Source organism: Schistocerca nitens, chromosome 1 (assembly GCF_023898315.1).
Source record: "Schistocerca nitens isolate TAMUIC-IGC-003100 chromosome 1, iqSchNite1.1, whole genome shotgun sequence".
Classification (NCBI taxonomy): Eukaryota; Metazoa; Arthropoda; class Insecta; order Orthoptera; family Acrididae; genus Schistocerca; species Schistocerca nitens.
The window spans coordinates 754038640-754058214 of record NC_064614.1 but is presented as its reverse complement, the minus strand read 5'-3'; the positions used below and the strand labels follow the sequence as shown (position 1 = coordinate 754058214).

General features: G+C 40.7%; 1 protein-coding gene and 1 non-coding gene across 13 annotated transcripts in view; one reads left to right on the top strand and one right to left on the bottom strand.

The window, feature by feature from the left end:
* The window catches only part of LOC126260787 (aspartyl/asparaginyl beta-hydroxylase-like), a 231451-nt gene that overhangs the window by 9545 nt on the left and 202331 nt on the right, over nt 1–19575 (bottom strand). For 11 of the 12 annotated variants that reach the window (XM_049958127.1, XM_049958155.1, XM_049958144.1 and 8 more), the window contains 3 exons: nt 17877–18111; nt 17619–17746; nt 17401–17540 (listed from right to left, as the gene is read on the bottom strand). In XM_049958127.1, coding sequence (XP_049814084.1) covers nt 17401–17540; nt 17619–17746; nt 17877–18111 — 503 coding nt within the window. The remainder of the gene's footprint in view (nt 1–17400; nt 17541–17618; nt 17747–17876; nt 18112–19575) is intronic. The other variant, XM_049958181.1, reaches the window with a different exon arrangement.
* Trnar-gcg (transfer RNA arginine (anticodon GCG)) lies at nt 3335–3409 on the top strand. The gene has a single exon. It is a non-coding gene; the product is annotated as a tRNA-Arg (tRNA).

Below are 19575 nucleotides of genomic sequence, written 5' to 3'. Positions count from 1 at the left end.
AATATTTTTAAAAACTGACTTTTGGCAGGTACAAACCTCCACTGTGTCCTCGCTTACGTATATAAAGAGGTGCAAGTTTTGTGAGATTCACATTATACATCCTCTTGGCCTGTCAGACATTTCAAAGGGCAGATGTAGCCTCTGACCACAATTTATTGATTATGAACTGCAGCTAAAAACTAAAGAACTTTCAAAGAGGAAGGAAATGGGATGTGGATATATTGGCAGAACCAGAAGTTTTAAAGGAGGCATTAAGCAACAACTGACACACAGGAAACAGGCATACAAGAAGACAATCTGGTAGCTTTGAGAAAAGATATAGAGAAGGGAACAGAGGATTAAATAGGTAAAAAGATAACGACTAGCGGAAATTGTTTGATAACAGAGGTGACATTGCATTTGACTGATGAAATGAGAAAGTATAAAAATATAATAAATGAAGTACGTGAAACGAAATACAGATGTATAAAAAAGTGAGAGAGACAGAAAGGGCAAAATGGCTAAGTAGGAATGGCTAGAGGACATATGCAAGGCTGTAAAAGCGTATGTAACTAAAGGAAAGATACATGCTTCCTACTATGGGGAAATTAAAGAGGCTTTTGGAGAAACGACGCAGCAGTATGATTATCGAGAGCTCATATGGCAAGCCAGTACTAATCAAAGAGGGGAAAAATGAAAGCTGGATGGAATATGTAGAAGGGCATTATTAAAGGAAGGGAAGAGGAAGTAGCTGAAGATGAGATGGGTGATATGATACTGTGAGAAGAATGACAGAACACTGAAGAATCTAAGTCAAAATATGGCCATTATGAAGATGACATGCCCTTGGAAATATTTCGATCCTTGGAAAAGCCAGTCATGACTAAACTATTTCATCTGGTGTGCAAGATGTAAGAGACAGGAAACATACCCTCAGACTGTAATAATAAGAAGAATGTAAGAATTCAAATTCCAAGCAATGCTTGAGCTAACAAAGGTGAATATTACTGACACAAAAGTTTAATACATCTGGGCTGCACAATGGAAAAACTGGTATAAGCAGACCTTGGGGAAGATCAGTTTGGGTTCTGTAGAAATGTAAGAATATGTGAAGCCTTATTGGCCCTATGGTTCGTCTTAGAAGGGCGAATAAAGGAAGGTAAACATACACTTATAGTAATTGCAGATCTATACATAGTTTTTGACAATGTTGACCGGATTACACACCCTCTGAAATTATGAAGGTAGCATGGATAAAATACAGAGGACAAAATTTTGTATACATCATGTAAAGAAGCCAGACTACTGTTATAGAAGTCTAAGGATATGAAAGTGAAGCAGTGGATTCGAAGGGAGTGAGGGTGGTAGACTATCCCAGATGTTATTCAATGCGTACATTGAGCAAGCAGCAATGGAAACCAAGGAGTAATTTGAGAAGAGGATTAAAGTTTAGAGAGAAGAAATAAAAATTTGGAATTTTTTATGATAATGTAATTCTCTCCAAGATGACAAATGACTTGGAAGAGCAGTTGGATGCAGTGGATGGTGTGTAGTTGAAATGAGGGTGTTAAGATAAACAACAACAAAAGTAAAACAACAGGCAAGGAATGTAGTTGAATTAAGGGTACAGGATGCTTATAAATGGAGGAAAAATTGGAATTTTTTAATGACTTAATTACATTCTATAGTCTTTCCTGATTACATTGATATATAAATTATACGGTTTCAAATGAAAAGTAACCTGAATGAGATTTTCACTCTGCAGCGGAGTGTGCGCTGATATGAAACTTCCTGGCAGATTAAAACTGTGTGCCCGACCGAGACTCGAACTCGGGACCTTTGCCTTTCGCGGGCAAGTGCTCTACCAACTGAGCTACCGAAGCACGACTCACGCCCGGTACTCACAGCTTTACTTCTGCCAGTATCTCGTCTCCCACCTTCCAAACTTTACAGAAGCTCTTCTGCGAACCTTGCAGAACTAGCACTCCTGAAAGAAAGGATATAGCGGAGACATGGCTTAGCCACAGCCTGGGGGATGTTTCCAGAATGAGATTTTCACTCTGCAGCGGAGTGTGCGCTGATATGAAACTTCCTGGCAGATTAAAACTGTGTGCCCGACCGAGACTCGAACTCGGGACCTTTGCCTTTCGCGGGCAAGTGCTCTACCAACTGAGCTACCGAAGCACGACTCACGCCCGGTACTCACAGCTTTACTTCTGCCAGTATCTCGTCTCCCACCTTCCAAACTTTACAGAAGCTCTTCTGCGAACCTTGCAGAACTAGCACTCCTGAAAGAAAGGATATAGCGGAGACATGGCTTAGCCACAGCCTGGGGGATGTTTCCAGAATGAGATTGTCACTCTGCAGCGGAGTGTGCGCTGATATGAAACTTCCTGGCAGATTAAAACTGAGTGCCCGACCGAGACTCGAACTCGGGACCCTTGCCTTTCGCGGGCAAGTGCTCTACCAACTCAGCTACCGAAGCACGACTCACGCCCGGTACTCACAGCTTTACTTCTGACAGTACCTCGTCTCCTACCTTCCAAAATTTTCATATCAGCGCACACTCCGCTGCAGAGTGAAAACCTCATTCTGGAAACATCTCCCAGGCTATGGCTAAGCCATGTCTCCGCAATATCCTTTCTTTCATGAGTGCTAGTTCTGCAAGGTTCGCAGGAGCGCTTCTGTAAAGTTTGGAAGGTAGGAGACGAGGTACTGGCAGAAGTAAAGCTGTGAGTACCGGGCGTGAGTCGTGCTTCGGTAGCTCAGTTGGTAGAGCACTTGCCCGCGAAAGGCAAGGGTCCCGAGTTCGAGTCTCCGTCGGGCACACAGTTTTAATCTGCCAGGAAGTTTCATATCAGCGCACATTCCGCTGCAGAGTGACAATCTCATTCTGGAAACATCCCCCAGGCTGTGGCTAAGCCATGTCTCCGCAATATCTTTTCTTTCAGGAGTGCTAGTTCTGCAAGGTTCGCAGGAGAGCTTCTGTAAAGTTTGGAAGGTAGGAGACGAGGTACTGGCAGAAGTAAAGCTGTGAGTACCGGGCGTGAGTCGTGCTTCGGTAGCTCAGTTGGTAGAGCACTTGCCCGCGAAAGGCAAGGGTCCCGAGTTCGAGTCTCCGTCGGGCACACAGTTTTAATCTGCCAGGAAGTTTCCTATCAGCACACACTCCACTGCAGAGTGAAAATCTCATTCTGGAAACATCCCCCAGGCTGTGGCTAAGCCATGTCTCCGCAATATCCTTTCTTTCAGGAGTGCTAGTTCTGCAAGGTTCGCAGGAGAGCTTCTGTAAAGTTTGGAAGGTAGGAGACAAGGTACTGGCAGAAGTAAAGCTGTGAGTACCGGGCGTGAGTCGTGCTTCGGTAGCTCAGTTGGTAGAGCACTTGCCCGCGAAAAGCAAGGGTCCCGAGTTCGAGTCTCGGTCGGGCACACAGTTTTGATCTGCCAGGAAGTTTCATATCAGCGCACACTCCGCTGCAGAGTGAAAATCTCATTCTGGAAACATCCCCCAGGCTGTGGCTAAGCCATGTCTCCGCAATATCCTTTCTTTCAGGAGTGCTAGTTCTGCAAGGTTCGCAGGAGAGCTTCTGTAAAGTTTGGAAGGTAGGAGACGAGGTACTGGCAGAAGTAAAGCTGTGAGTACCGGGCGTGAGTCGTGCTTTGGTAGCTCAGTTGGTAGAGCACTTGCCCGCGAAAGGCAAGGGTCCCGAGTTCGAGTCTCGGTCGGGCACACAGTTTTAATCTGCAAGGAAGTTTCGAAAAGTAACCTATATATACCAAGTTTTAAAGTTACGGTCATGTATGCTGCCACAACCTCTTTACTTCTATTACAGAAACCAGTATTATTTTGAAAAGAACTGTGAACTGTCTGTTTCCAGCGATTATACGTACGATACATTGTATATGTTGGTAACAGTGCAGGTTTCTAGTGTCTGTAAATGATTATCTTTGTTAATATTTACTTCTGTGTCACTGAAGCAGTATGTTCATGTGTTACTGGATGTTGGTTGCCCAAGTGCTACACATACTTGTGGAAGTACATATCCTTTAGTGTGCAACAAATATGAACTATACCATGCATCAAGGAATTCAACAAAAGGAAATTCTGTGGTAACCAGTTCACAAACAAAGCAAGCCACACTGTTGAAAGTAACCTATGTATCAGTTCTTCAGGGAAGAAACTCCCACATGGCACATCTCCTAGTGATTCAAATTTTTGTTTTAACAATGACACTGTTTGTAACGGATTTGTTGTTGTTGATGTGAGCATCTTATCTTCTTTGGTAAAGGAAGTGGCGAAACGTAAACAATGTGATGGTGTACGCTGTCTGAGAATAACTGAACAACAAAGTAGCAGGAAGGGTTTAGTGTCAAAATTAGTTGTCCTGTGTAGATTCTGTAATAAATCTACCTCGAAAATGACTTCAAACATTGTGCATAATCCCTATGATGTGAATTTGAAGTTAGTGTATGCAATGTGCGCAATAGGAAAAGGGGGGAAAAAACTGCTCAAACATTTTGTGGTTGGATGGACCTTCCTCTTACTCCCTGTAGGTTCCAAAAGTACATAAAAATACGTTTAGGTGCCTTAACGGTTGGGTCGAAAGCATCTATGAAACATGCAGTGGAAGAAACTGTAAATATTAGTGGAACCAGGGACATTGCTGTTGTACTTGATGGGACATGCAACGTCGAGGACATCGTTCCTTGAATGGTGTTGTAAGTGCTACTTCTCTGGAGAATGTTGATGTTGAGTGCTTATCTAAATACTGCCACACCTGCCATGGTAACACTGAAGGACATACTGAACATCAGTGTTCTAAGAATTGTGATGGTTGCAGTGGAGGTATGGAGTGTGATGGAGCTCTAAAAATATTTCAGAGGTCGGTGCCAATTTATAATGTTAGATACACGAAGTACTTAGGCGATGGAGACTCTAAAGCTTCCAATAACATTAATGGGTTTAATGTTTATGGTGATACATTGGTAACAAAACTGGAGGGTTGTGGACATGTGCAGAAGAGGATGGGTGCTAGATTGAGGAAGCTACGAAGAGAAATGAAAGGAAAGTTGCTATCTGATAGAAAATCTGTGTCTGGCCAAGGCAGATTGACAGAAACTAAAATAGACCTTCTTCAGAGTTATTATGGACTGGTCAGTAGACAAACTGCATCTCTGAATAACGTTACAGGAATGAGAAAAGTTGTATGGGCCACCTACTTTCATAAGTTGTCCACAGATGACCACCCTGTTCACAGACTTTGCCCTAAAGGAGCAGATTCTTGGTGTAGTTACCAAAAAGCAAAAGAAAGTGGTCAAATATACCATCATATGCATTCTCTTCCTGAGCCTATTATGAATGAAGAAAAACCAATTTTTAGAGACCTGAGTGACCCTGTTTTGCTTTGTAAATGTCTTCATGGGGCACTCAGAATACAAATTCAAGTTTCAACCACTGCATATGGGAAAGATAACCCAAGAATGTTTTTGTAGGACTAAATACATTAAAAGTTGGTGTACTAGATGCAGTGATATATTTCAATGATGGAGTGATAGGAAGGTTGGAAGTCCTGAGAAATTTAGGCATAAAATGTGGCTCTAATATGGAAGATCAATTGCTTGCGTGTGTCAGACAATAGGTGGATGAAGCTGAAAGATTCGCTCTTCAAGTTACCAACGAAGCAAGAGAGTGCTAAAAGGAATGCCAAGAGGAAGCCTGAAGATGAAGGAATGCTGCAGGATGAAGATTTTGCTTCAGGAATGTTCTGAGGCACAATTTAAAGCTTGAAGAATCTTCATTAGCAATTTCCTGCAAGTTGTATTTTTCAGGATTCAGGTACAAATATTTCCAAAAGTTTATAAAGCATTGCTCTGATTTTTTCTGTAACTTGCAATAGTCCATACTTATGTAGTAGACCTACGCTTTATTGCAAAATCAACTAAATCATACAAAAAATAACAGTCTTATTAGATTAAAAAAATTATAAAAATTAAAATGTAAGATGTGATATTTTTAATCCTTATAATATACATAATATGTGGAATCAAACAGGTCTAGTACCTCAGCCATCATGTCATGCATATCTGGTAAAAATTTTATCTCCAAATGTATAACATTGGATTAAATGGTACCTCAATTTGCGAAAGCATTTGGGGGGGGGGGGGGGGGGGAGCATCAATTTCTTTGTAATTTCTTTAATAACACAAAGCAGGTTCAAAAATATTCACAATACTTCTAATTTGTTTAGAAAGTGTGCGTTACCTGATATCAACAAAAAATTCCATAAAACATGTACATTATAAACAGTGCCTGGAAGAAATAGGTGTTGAATTTTACATAATATTGAGCCGGAAAAGTACCCTGTATCCTTAAACCAGGTGATGCTGAATGAATTGCACTATGAAATGAGATAATAAAAGTAAATCACTTTTGCTATTTGGACAGAAAAATAACTGATGATGGCCAAATAAGACAGGATATAAAAATGCGAACTGCCAACAGTAAGAAAAACATTTCTGAAAAAGAAGAATTTGTTAACACTGAATATAAATTAAAGCGTTCAGAAGTATTTTCTGGAGGTATTTGCATGGAGTTTACCAATGTACAAAAGTGAAACATGTATGATAAGCAGTTCAGACGTGAAGAGAATAGAAGCTCCTGAAATGTAGTGCTGTAGAAGAGCTCTGGAGACTAGATGGGTAGACCAAGTAACTAATGAAAAGGTACAGAATCCAATTTAGGAAAAAAGAAATTAAATGCAAGACATGACTAAAAGAAGGGAATGCTTGATAGGACACATCTTAAGACATCACATAATCATCAATCTTGTAATGGTGGGAACTGCGGAGGTACAAATCGTAGAGAAAAACCAAGAGATGAATACAGTAAGTCAGTTGAAATGGATATAGAATGCAGAAAGCAGGTTCAAATGGATGTTGAATACAGTAAGTATGTTCAAGTAGATGCAGAATACAGTAACCAGGATCAAATGGATGTAGAATGCAAAGTTCTTAAAAAATGGAGAGGCTTGCACAGAATAGACCAGTGTGGAGAGCTCTGTCAAACTGATCGTTGGACTGAAGACGACGACAACAACAACATCTACGTACATACTCTGCAAACCACTGTTTACTTACTCACCCTTAAGAGAATGCTCCTGAGGTAGTAAATAAATGGTCTAAAAGCTCGATACCATGATGAAGAATGGCACAACAGACCCTTCTGACAATGTTTACACCACAATAGCAGATTCTAACTACCTTGCCTTTCAATTGTAGGCCACTGTTGTATCACTGTACTCATGATTTCAAGAACTATGAGATCGTTCCTCTACTGGAGTAGCGGAGTATGTGTAGCACGCACATATGGAATTTTTAGGTTAGAGAAATCCCTCCATGGGGCCAATAACATTCCTTCTGGGTCCAGACAAAATAGCATCATCATAGCAGATCGGAGAAAAAAATATTAATATAGTATCAATTAACTGCAGGAGTGTTTATGGAAAGCTTCCAGAACTGATCTCTCTTAAAAACAGTAACAATGCTCATATAGTACGTGGGACAGAAAGATGGCTGAAACCAATGGTTAATAGCAATGGTATTCTAAACCCCAACTGGAATGTTTGTTGCAAAGTTAGGTTGAATGCTAGTGATGGGAGCATGTTGATAACTATAAAAATATGATAATATCTCTTGAGATTAGTACAGACACAGAATATGAAATAATTCGAATGAAGGTAAGAGTTCAAGATGGATCCAACATGGTTGTAGGATGCTTTTATAGACCTTCTGCAACAGTAGTGACAGGACGGTTGAGGGGAAACTTTGAGAATATTTAAGTTTTAGGTCGAGATTTTAACTTGCCTACCATAGATTGGCAGGCTCAAGTGATTACGTTGGGTAGAAGGGACAGAATCGTGAAATTGTTGTAAGTGCTTTATCTGAAAATTACCTTAAGCAGTTAATCAGATAACCAACTTGTGAAGATAACCTCTTAGACCTGCTAGTGACAAATAGATCCAAACTTTTCAACTCCATTAGTAAGATAGGGGATCAGTGATCATAAGACCAGTACAGCATCACTAAATACGGCTGTAAATAAGAATACAAAGAACAGGAAGATCTTCCTGCTTAGCAGAGCATCAAGAGACAGATTTCGGATTACCTGACAGGTCTCTCAAAAATGTCACTCCAGCACTGACAATGTTGAGCACCAATGGACAAAGCTCAAGAGAATCATACAAAACATTTTAGACAAGTATGTCCTGAGCAAAATTTTAAGGGATGGACGACAACAGAGCTTCACTGCAAATTTAAACATAGCCAATGCCTCACAGAAAGTAAAACTCTAGCTATCATCTTGAAAGAAAATCCTTAGAAGTTCTGGTCTTACATTAGATCAGTAAATGGATTGAAGCCTGTCCAGATACACTGTGCCCATAAAGGCACTGAAACAGACAATGACACAGAAAAGCCCACAGAGGAAGACCTCACTGTAGTTCTTCCTTTGAATCTTTGCACAAACGACAAAAATGACCGATATCAAAGTAAGTAATCAAGGGATAGAAAAGCAACTTAAATCGTTCAGCAGGGGAAGGCCAATGAACCTAACTCGATATCAGTTTGGTTCAACACGGAGGTAAGCGAAAGAACTTTAGCTTCTTCTAGTAGTGGCATACTCTAGGTCTCTTGAGGAGCGAAGAACTCCTAATTATTGCAAAAAAAGCACATCGCTCCCATTTTCAAAAAGGGTTGTCAAACAGATGCACAAGTGCATTTGAAAATGAGAATAAACTCTTGTGCTAAGCATGAAAAAATAAATAACTGGTGCAGTTTTTCATTATTTGAACCAATATACTGCTTCCTCCTACATAAAAGTTAGCTCACAAAAAGACCACGAAGATAAAATTAGAGACATTCGAATGGACACTTACAAGCAATCTTTCTTCCCGTGAACCACTGGGAAAAGGAGGATGTGACACTGATACATGATGTACCCTCTACCACAGACCCTGTAAGGTGATTTGAAGTATTGATGTACATATAGCTATACATGCATCTTCAATTTGAAACTCCAATATATTTGTTGGGGTATTATGGTACAGAAGCTATGTTTTACTACCAATAAGAATGCTATTTATCTAATGAAATGAACCATTTTCAGGCTTTTTTAAACAGTTAGTTGTATCACAAAATGATTCACCTGGTCCTCTGCCACAGCATGCAAGACCCAAGAAGAACTATAGTGTGATTTAACAGAACAGTTAATTACAGATGCAGATAGCCAGAAGTATTTGTCTACACTGCCTGCTTTCACAAGTTCCTGAAATGAGGCAACATTTTCTCAAGTGCGGAATGAAGGTTGATCTCACTTGGAGAGGTCTGAAACTGGAACCCACCAATTTCAACGAACTTCAGCGTACTTTCTGAAGACCACTCTGAAGAGACTCCTATTAAAGGTTTCCGATCATTACGCTTACTTAAAGAAAAAGTCAGGGTAAAGTCATGGTGCAGCTTGTGTTTCAGACCAGGTGGAGTAGATAGAATGCAGACAAAAGTAAGGAAACATTATTTTTGCAAATACATTGATAAGCCAGAACATTATGACCACCTAGCTAATATGTAACAGCCACTGTGTCCACTTCCAGCATGGACAACGGCGGCGACGCATTGTGGTACAGAAGCAAAAAGGCCTTAAGGTTGCTGGAGGAAGTTGGCACCATACCTGAAGAGTCAAGTCACCGAACTCCCGTAAATTCTGGAGGGGGGGGGGGGAGGGGGGGGGGGTGACGGGCTCTGACACCACATTCAATCACATCCCAAGTGATTGATTTCGATTGGGTTCAGATTTGGTGAGTTGGGGGGGCCAGCACATCAACTGAAACTCACCATTCTGTTCCTCAAACCACTCCATCGCACCCCTGGCCTTGTGACATGGCTCATTATATTGCTGAAAAATGCCACTGTCATCGGGAAACGTAATCACCAAGAAGGAGTGTATGTGGTCTGCAATCAGTGTACAATACTCCTTGGCTGTCATGGTGCCTTGTACGAGCTCCACTGGACCCATGGATGCCCACATGAATGTCCTACAGAGAATAATGGAGCCACTGCCAGCTTGTCTCCATCCCACAGTACAGGTGTAAAGGAGCTGTTCCTCTGCAAGACAACAATTTGCACCTTCCCATCAGCATAATGAAGAAGATATTGGGACTCATCAGACCATACACTGTTCTCCCACAGCGCCAATGTCCAGTCTGATGGTCATGTGCTCCTTTCAGTCATAGCTGTGAATTTGTGGTGTTAACATTGGCCCACACATGGGTCATCAGCTGCAGAGGTCCATTGTTAGGAGTGTTTGGTGCACTGTGTGTTCAGACAAACTTGAATTCTGCCCAACATTAAAGTCAATGTTAGTTACACCACTGTTCACCAACTGTCCTGTTTTACCAATCTTCCCAGCCTATGACATCTGACACCTTTATTGAAGGATGGCCATCCAACCCCACAACGTCTGGACATGGTTTCACGTCGATTTCGCCATGTGTTGAAAACTCTCACTACAACACTCCTCGAACATCGACACGCAAGTCGCCGAAGTGGCGTCAACTCGAAAGACTTGCACCAGGCGAACGGTCTACCCGATGGGAGGCCCTAGCCACACGGCATTTACATTTACATTTTTACTCCTCGAACACCCAATAAGTTGTGAAGTTTCTGAAATACTTGTGCTAAGCCTCCGGGCCATCATAATCTGACTATTCTACACACAGACAGCACGCTCACACTGACATCACATTCACTGTGTGTGTGTCTTAACTAGCCGCCATTCCTCGTCAAGCAATGTTGTAGTAGTAGTAGTAGTAGTAGTAGTAGTAGTAGCAGCAGCAGCAGCAGCAGCAGCTTTATTCATCCGTAGATCTCTTTTTGCAAGGATACAGGACATGTCAAAATATTTACAAATTTAGATCAATTTAAAATAAGCTAATTCATATACACATATATTTACGGACTTCTAGTTAGAGACAATCAATAGATTTACTCTTGGTAGACAATACTTTTTTTTACAAATAACATATTAAATAATGTAATGCCACATTGTTCACTTATATCTCACAATCAGTCACTGCACACACTATACACACATTGTTTCATAACACTGCACACACTATGCACACACTATACACACATTGTTTCATAACACTTCACTCACTACACACACACACACACACACACACACACACACACACACACACACACACCTGCTGAATGATTAGTATACTGAGCAGGAGAGTATATAAATCATTTTTCAAGATATAACACAGGTCCAGAAATGCACATGAATGCTATTTATTAGGTTGTCTGTGCACTGACTTTACACTCATGGCCAGTCAGTTGTGTAACTAATTAAGATACCAAACTAATTAGGATACCAAATATTGTTTTTTTTCCAGATTTGCCATTTGAAAAATGCAGTCAACTTACATTCCAGAGTAAATTATTGCTATTGATGTCAACAGTTTTATTTTGTGTAACAGATGAACTTTAGCGTTGCTTCAAATTTACAGATGTAGCATTGGCAATTGAGGTCACATGCAGATTTATTCTGGAGAAGTTTGAAGGGTTGGAAAGGTAATAATGACACTATCTTGGCTCAGAACTAGGATGAATGTTGGGAGAGGAATCGTGAGTGGGCAGCAAATTTCTTCGTGCTGCCAACTGTGGGATTGTACACAGAAACTTATGCTTTTTATGAGCATAAACAATGTTTAAATTGCAGTTTGCTTGAATCCCTTAGTAATTGGAATTGAACTGTCTTTAAAACTGGATCAATACTCATCAATAGAATACATTTGTGCAGGAGACGGTAAAATCTATACATGATCAAGTGGCGTGTTTGGTACTGCAATATTGTCAATGTTCACCATGAGGTATGATGGGAATGAAAGAGAGTGTGCAGCTACTGGTTCTTGACAGCCAATGAGAGAGCAGTGGGCAGAAAACATGTGTGGAAGCAAGAGACAAAAGAATACTGTAACATCCTCACTTATGTGCTCGGAAAAATAGGCTGTGTTCTCAGGTCCCACAGTAACTGCATTCTTGAAAATGACAAATTTTTGGGAGATACAGTCAAATATGTGTGACCACCAACATTATAAATTTTACTGATTCCAATTTTACTTGCAGCAATTTAAACTTTGCTATTAGGTCCCACCCTAAACTCCATCTTGGGGCTCTCAGCATATTCGGAAGGGAGAGATAAATATTTGTGACAACTAAAGTGATAAATTTCATTTCATTCCTTCTCATTATATAGAAATAAATTGCCTCCTCCTCCTCTGACCATGTCCCCCAGTGATTTTTATTATTATTGCTGCTATTGTTATTATTATTACTATTATTATTAAAAATGGTGACACCACAGACAGATGGCTCAGATAGTAAGCAAAAAAGGATTAAAGTGAAGATAAAAATTAATGTAAATCATCTATTTTTTTTTATTTCGTTTCTCATTGAATTACCAAAATGTAAACACTAGATTGCATAAGTTTGGAACAGACATAATCTTAACTTTTTTAGGCAGATACTTTATATCAATACAGGACTTGGTAATTTTGATTATCTGCAATACGTTAAACGTAAGATTTTCTCAAGGAGACCCTTATGAAAATGGGTTCGGATCGTCTTATATTCTGGATTCAGGATTGTCTGGTACTTGGGTAGTACAATATTTCTGGATAAGTGCACCTCTTGAAAATTTACCATGCATAAAATTTCCTGCAAAAAATTGTAATATGTTATCACTCTTCTTATATTCTATGGAAAGTTTTACAGTTTCCTTTTTCCATTTCTCATAATCAGTATTTTGCCAGTTATAAAATATACACTGAAGAGCCAAAGAAACTGGTACACATGCCTAATATCGTGTAGGACCCCCCACGAGAATGCAGAAGTGCCACAACGCAGTGTGGGTAGGACTCAACTGATGTCTAAGTAGTGCCGGAGGGAACTGAAGCCATGAATCCTGCAGGGCTGTCCGTAAATCCATAAGAGTACGAGCGGGTGGAGATCTTTTCTGAACAGCACGTTGCAAGGCATCACAGATATACTCAATAATGTTCGTGTCTGGGGAGTTTAGTGGCCAGTGGGAGGGTTTAAATTCAGAAGAGTGTTCCTGGAGCCACCTACACCAATTCTGGATGTGTGGAGTGCCGCATTGTCGTGCTGGAATTGCCCATGTCTGCCTGAATGCACAGTGCACATGAAGGGTTGTGTTGTGTACATAGTTCTGCGTAGTCAGCGTGTACACAACTTTCCCATTAGAGCGCGCCCCGCTAAGCACAACAGCGTAGGCGCAGCGCTCTTCCATCTACGCACTACGAGATGGCGCTGTCTTAGAGACGGACCAAATTCTGCTTCCGCCGATCCGTGTCTTAATATGTAACGCAGCCAACAAGATTGCTGCTAACGTAGAACCTTTTCTCCTCGCGGATCACACTCGCGCAGTGATAACTGAATGCTCGAGGTATTACAACGAATGTACAGACCTCCGATTAGTCAGTCTGCATCAGTCTGCATTAGTCTATAGTCAAGTTTCAGTCTGCACCTAATAAGATTATCATATTCCTGTACATAGCCATGAAGAGAAATGTATAGACACTTTGTCAAGTATCAGAGATATGTGAGAATAAGATTAAAGTACCAAGACCAAAGGGACTTCAGATTGTCAATTGCAAACAGCATCCAGAATCAAGTAACGTAATGTCCATGATTTTTATTATTTTAATAAATGTGTGTGAAAATTAATCAAGTTCTGTTTAAAGTTGGTCACCATCAATCTGCTACTCTAAGCGTGCAAGTGGCATTTCTATCGTCTGACCTAACGGCAGAAGATGAACACGCCACGATAAGACCACGAGACATATTGCTGACACTCGCCTACTTCATTAGAGCGACAAGTCAAATAATCTGATGGTGTGTGTACCGAAGGTCTTACAGTACGCACACCACAGGTTGCAAGTGACCAGAAAGGATGCTTACGTACGTGTCACCTGTCAGTCATATCTGGACATATCAGTGGTCCCATTCCACTCCAACTGCACAAGCCCCAAACCATGACAGAGCCTCCACCAGCTTCAACAGTTCCCTGCTGACATGCAGGGGCCATAGACTCACGAGGTGGTCGCCATACCCATACACATCTATCTGCTCGATAAAATGTGGACTGAGACTCATCCGACCAGGCAACATGTTTCCAGTCATCAACAGACCAATGTCGGTGCTGACAGGCCCAGGCAAGTTGTAAAGCTTTGTGTTGTGCAGTCATCAAGGGTACACGAGTAGCCCTTCGGCTCCAAAAGCCCATACTGATGTTGTTTTGTTGAACTGTTCCCATGCTGACACTTGTTGATGGCCCAGCATTGAAATCTGCAGCAATTTGTGGAAGGGCTGCACTTCTGTCAACGTTGAATGATTCTCTTAAGTTGTTGTTGGTTGCATTCTTGCAAGATATTTTTCCAACTACAGCAATGTCAGAGCAGCTATGTCAGAGATTTGAGTTTTACCAGATCCCTGATATTCACAGTATGCTTGTGAAATGCTCGTACGGGAAATCCCCACTTCATCACGAACTCGGAGACGTTGGGTATCATCGCTCGTGCACCGACTGCAGCACCACTTTCAAGCTTACTGAAATCTTGATAACCTGCCACTTTAGCAGCAGTAACCAATCTACCAACTGCTCCAGCCAATTGTTGCATTATATACAGGATGTATATGCAGACAAGTAAAAAAAATTCCCAGATTCCCCAGTTAAAAATACATTTTCTTCCAGGTGAAAATACACTTTCTCTGTGTGAAGTGACAGTATACTTTTCCTCGAAACTGTAAAACTTATCAATCCTTTGAATGGTTATGGTTATATACACCGGCGTAGAATTTCGTGGCCCTTTACAAAACAAAATGCAGTATGTAAAAAAAAAAATTTGGAAAGATCTTTGATGTGCCGCAACATGTACGTTGCATATTTTCAGGTTACGAAAGTATAAATTTGAATTCCACCAAACAGCGCACGTTACTTTCCAAAGCATTGAAATTGAGATTGCAATGCGCTTTTGTAAGCCAGTCACAGGTCATGTCACGTGAGCTCGCCAGTCGATGACAGCAGATACTCAGAGCATAGGACATGTGATGATGTCAGTAAATAGCATTATCACTTAAGTAGCACGTACACACAAATTGGAAAAGTTAATGGTTTAAATTAATATACATAGTGTTGCTACAAGAAAAGCACAGCTTTCACATATAATACTGCTCTCTAAGATTAATAAGCTGCAAGAGAAGCTAAGCTTTCACACGTAATCATGATCTTTTTTGTGCTTGTTATACTTTCAGATACATCACACAAATGTACCAGTAAAATTTTTAATAATGACATAAATGTCTGATCTTCTGAGCTCAAAATTTTTCTAAATGGTCGTCCTCAAAGATTTGATATTTAAATGAGAGTCAAACGCACTGTGATTTAAGAAATTCATTGTAAATTCTCGCACACAGTTCAGCTTGCATAAAAGGAAACTTACTTTGCAAGTAACACTTTTCAAACAACCATTCACAATACTTGCCCGTGACCTGTTAGAAACAAGTCCGTTTCAGCAGTTGCCAGATAGTACCAGATAACAGGAGTCACCGCGCTTGTGCAGGCTACGTTGATGCAGGAAGCCGGTCTGTTCATACGTGTGAAACATTAAAAGATCTTACATTATGTCGTAAATGAAACAAGACATCAGAGGATACTCCGACAGCATCGGAATTTCACGAACCACAATAAAATGCATAATTTGGCTGACAGTGCACATTCGTATGTCCAGATTCGGATGTAAATTTTCTTGGTGTACAAGTACTGTATTATCTCATGTTTGGTTCTTTATTATGGCATAATGCCATACGTGCTATAGGATGAAAATATGCACTTTTGAAATGCAGTGCACAGTTGAAACTAGCCAATAGTGTCGAATTAAACACTTCGTTTCAAATAAATTAACTGCCTGAGCAGAAAAGATTAATAAAAGCAAAAATTTCTTCTTGGCAAACATAAAATAACTTCATTTCTCTGCAAGGAGGTTAATGCTTGACCGTCAGAAAGGTGGCAATAAAATCTGTATCCAATAACATATTTTAGCATTCCATAATTAAGTGAACGAATTTTAATTCACTTGATAGCTCCCGGCCACAGAAATCCATTTTGTTTTCATTTGACATAAAGAGCACTGAACGAAGAGGAAACAGCAAAATCAGTAAACTTAAACATAGGTCACTTGGAAACTATCCACCTCCCCATTACAATTCAGACCGCTCTGTGCATCAGCCCTGGATCAATGATATTTTCGAAGCGGCTTTATTCCGCTCAGCACGCATAGCCCCGTCCCCTTCTGTCTGCAAGAAAGTTTATTTCTAGATGTGATGGGGATTCCCCTGGCGGAGACATGACATCCACTATGCACACATTCAAAATTCAACTCAAGATTCATTCAGAATTTCAAAAATATTCAAAAACCAACAGGGTTGAGTTTGAAAATCATATAAATAATCAATAGACCAACATGTGCTGAATACTAGGCGCTTTGTGAAACAATGTTTTTTCCCCCCTCAAGAATATGAATTGCCACCCCCCTCCCCCGAAATTGTCGCCCGGGGCAGATACCCCAGTTTGCCCCCAGTGAATCTGGCAGATTTTCCACGCCAGTAAAATTTTTTTGGATAGCATCTTGCTGTTACTGCTTATACAGCTAACAGCCACACTTCAGTAGCCAGAAGCACAGCTCAACTGCGCATGTGCATGAGCCTGATCGTAACTGCTAAAACTAATCTAATGTAAACAGTTGTGATGTCACGCTCACTGGAGGGAATCTCTGTTATGAAGCATTGCACACAGTCTTCCTAAAGCCTTTGACACATTTTGCTGTTGGCAGACGCGTGTATGAGCACTGTGTTTCGTTGTTGTATAAGGCGCATTTCCTTTGCAACTTAAGTTTTATTTTCGTTTTTTTCTCTCGTTCATGTTTTATTTTCTCCCAGATGAAAAAATTTCTGGGTATTTCCCAGGTCTCCCAGTTGTCCCAGGTCGTATACACCCTGTGCATAGGTGTTGCTGACCTCAGTGCCATATTCTGCCTGTTTACATGTCCCTGTATGCAAATACACATGCCTATACCAATTTCTTTGGCGCTGCAGTGTATTTGCTTCAAGAATGCATTTTGTCCTAGGCGCTAAGGAGGAAAAATGAATCTTGTCATTCAGAAAGAAGGTCAAAACACATAGTGGCATTCATTCATTCATTCATTCATCACTAACATACTTTGTAGGTTGTATCTTATAAATTTCAACTTAGATTTTATACTTCAAGGTCTATAATTTGTTTACCTCTGGCAAACAATTCTAACTGCTTCCATTTGCCGGAATCCTTCAGATTTTCTGCTTCATCTCTGAATAAATTTTTATTTTTATCATACAGTGCCTTCACACCTTCATCTTTTATCTGCTTCCAATTCTCCTCCAGTTTCCTGCAAACAAACTTGAAAGCATATTTCTGTGGGAATACAGCTGCATTATTTGTTTACTCCTTAGAACAACGAACATACCTGAAGTATGGTGCATAAGTGGTCTCCTCTCGTGTCCACCAAGGCTGAGCACGAAGCCTGTCTACATTGTAGAGTGACCTCTGATATTTAGACAGAAACAAACCTTCCCTAACACCAAGTTCATTTACCTGAAATCAGAATTTTATGATATAAAATAGGTCGGCTGAATTCTTAGAAATTTTTTTTTTGCAACAACAGAATTAAGAATATTTCACAACTGTTCACATCTTGTGTGTTCGATTAATCATTTAAACTTACTTCCATTGCTTCCTTCCTTCGACCAAGACGCATAAGTGCATCTCCCAACTGAAAGAAAAAACGTCCATCTATAGTTCCAGGTTCCCGGGTGGCAATTCCCTCCTGTAGGTATCTGACAGCTTTTGTCATGTTGTAATTCCCAGTCTTCAAGATAAATCCATAATGTACTTGGGCAAATCCATTCTTTGGCCATTTCTGCAAGACATTCTCTAATACTTGTTTTGCTTCTGGGCTCCTACACAGTATAAAATAAAAATGGTCACTTTGTATGTACAATTAAAAGACGTAGAAAAAGTAAGATTTTTGTGGCTCTTAATACAGTGAAACATGTGGCTTACTGAATGGACAACACTACTCAACGAAAATATGAAACAACATTTACTGGTCTCAGCAAAGCACAAAAACTTCCTGGCAGATTAAAACTGTGTGCCCGACCGAGACTCGAACTCGGGACCTTTGCCTTTCGCGGGCAAGTGCTCTACCATCTGAGCTACCGAAGCACGACTCACGCCCGGTACTCACAGCTTTACTTCTGCCAGTATCTCGTCTCCTACCTTCCAAACTTTCTGGAATGGTTTATATTGTTTGCAAAGTGAGGTTCCAACAATGTGAATGTCCTACTTTTATAGCATACATAATTGTAACACTACATGAAAGTCCAACTGCTTCCAAATTTATAGCCTGTTTTCTCCTACACAATCTTTTACAACCAGTATGGAGACCAATGATAAAACCCATTGCAACACTGGCTACTGGAAGATTTTTGTTTAATGTTTTTCCAGTCTAACCTGCATACGTCAATATCTTGATGCTTTCTTTTCCATTTATACTTCTGAATTTCTCCCTCTTCATCATTCTGGGTATAATACACTATGTCATCAAAGTTTCCGTACACCTGGCTGAAAATGACTTACAAGTCCACAGTGCCCTCCATCGGTAATTCTGGAGTTCAATATGGCGTCGGCCCACCCTTAGCCTTGATGACAGCTTCCACTCTTGCAGGCATATGTTCAATCAGGTACTGGAAGGTTTCTTGGGTGAATGGTAGCCCATTCCTCACGGAGTGCTGCACTGGGGAGAGGTATCGATCAGTCAGTGAGGCCTGGTATGAAGTCAGCGTTCCAAAACATGTTCTACAGGATTCAGGTCAGGACTCTTTGCAGGCCAGTCCATTACAGGGATGTTATTGTCGAGTAACCACTCTGCCACAGGCTGTGCATTATGAACAGCTGCTCGATTGTTTTGAAAGACGCAATCGCCATCCCCGAATTGCTCTTCCACAGTGGGAAGCAAGAAGATGCTTAAAAATGTAGGCCTGTGCTGTGATAGTGCCATGCAAAACAACAAGGGGTGCAAGCCCCCTCCATGTAAAACATGACCACACCACCGCCTTCCAAATTTACTGTTGGCACTACACACACTGGCAGATGACGTTCAACATGCATTTGCCACACCCACATCTTGGCATCAGATCGCCACATTGTGTACTACGATTCATCACTCCACACATTTTTCCACTGTTCAATTGTCTAAAGTTTACTCCTTACACCAAGCGAGGTGTCGTTCGGCATTTACTGGCATGATGTGTGGCTTATGAGCAGCTGCTCAACCATGAAATCCAAGTTTTCTCACCTCCTGCCTAATTGTCATAGTACTTGCAGTGGATCCTTATGCAGTTTGGAATTCCTGTGTGATGGTC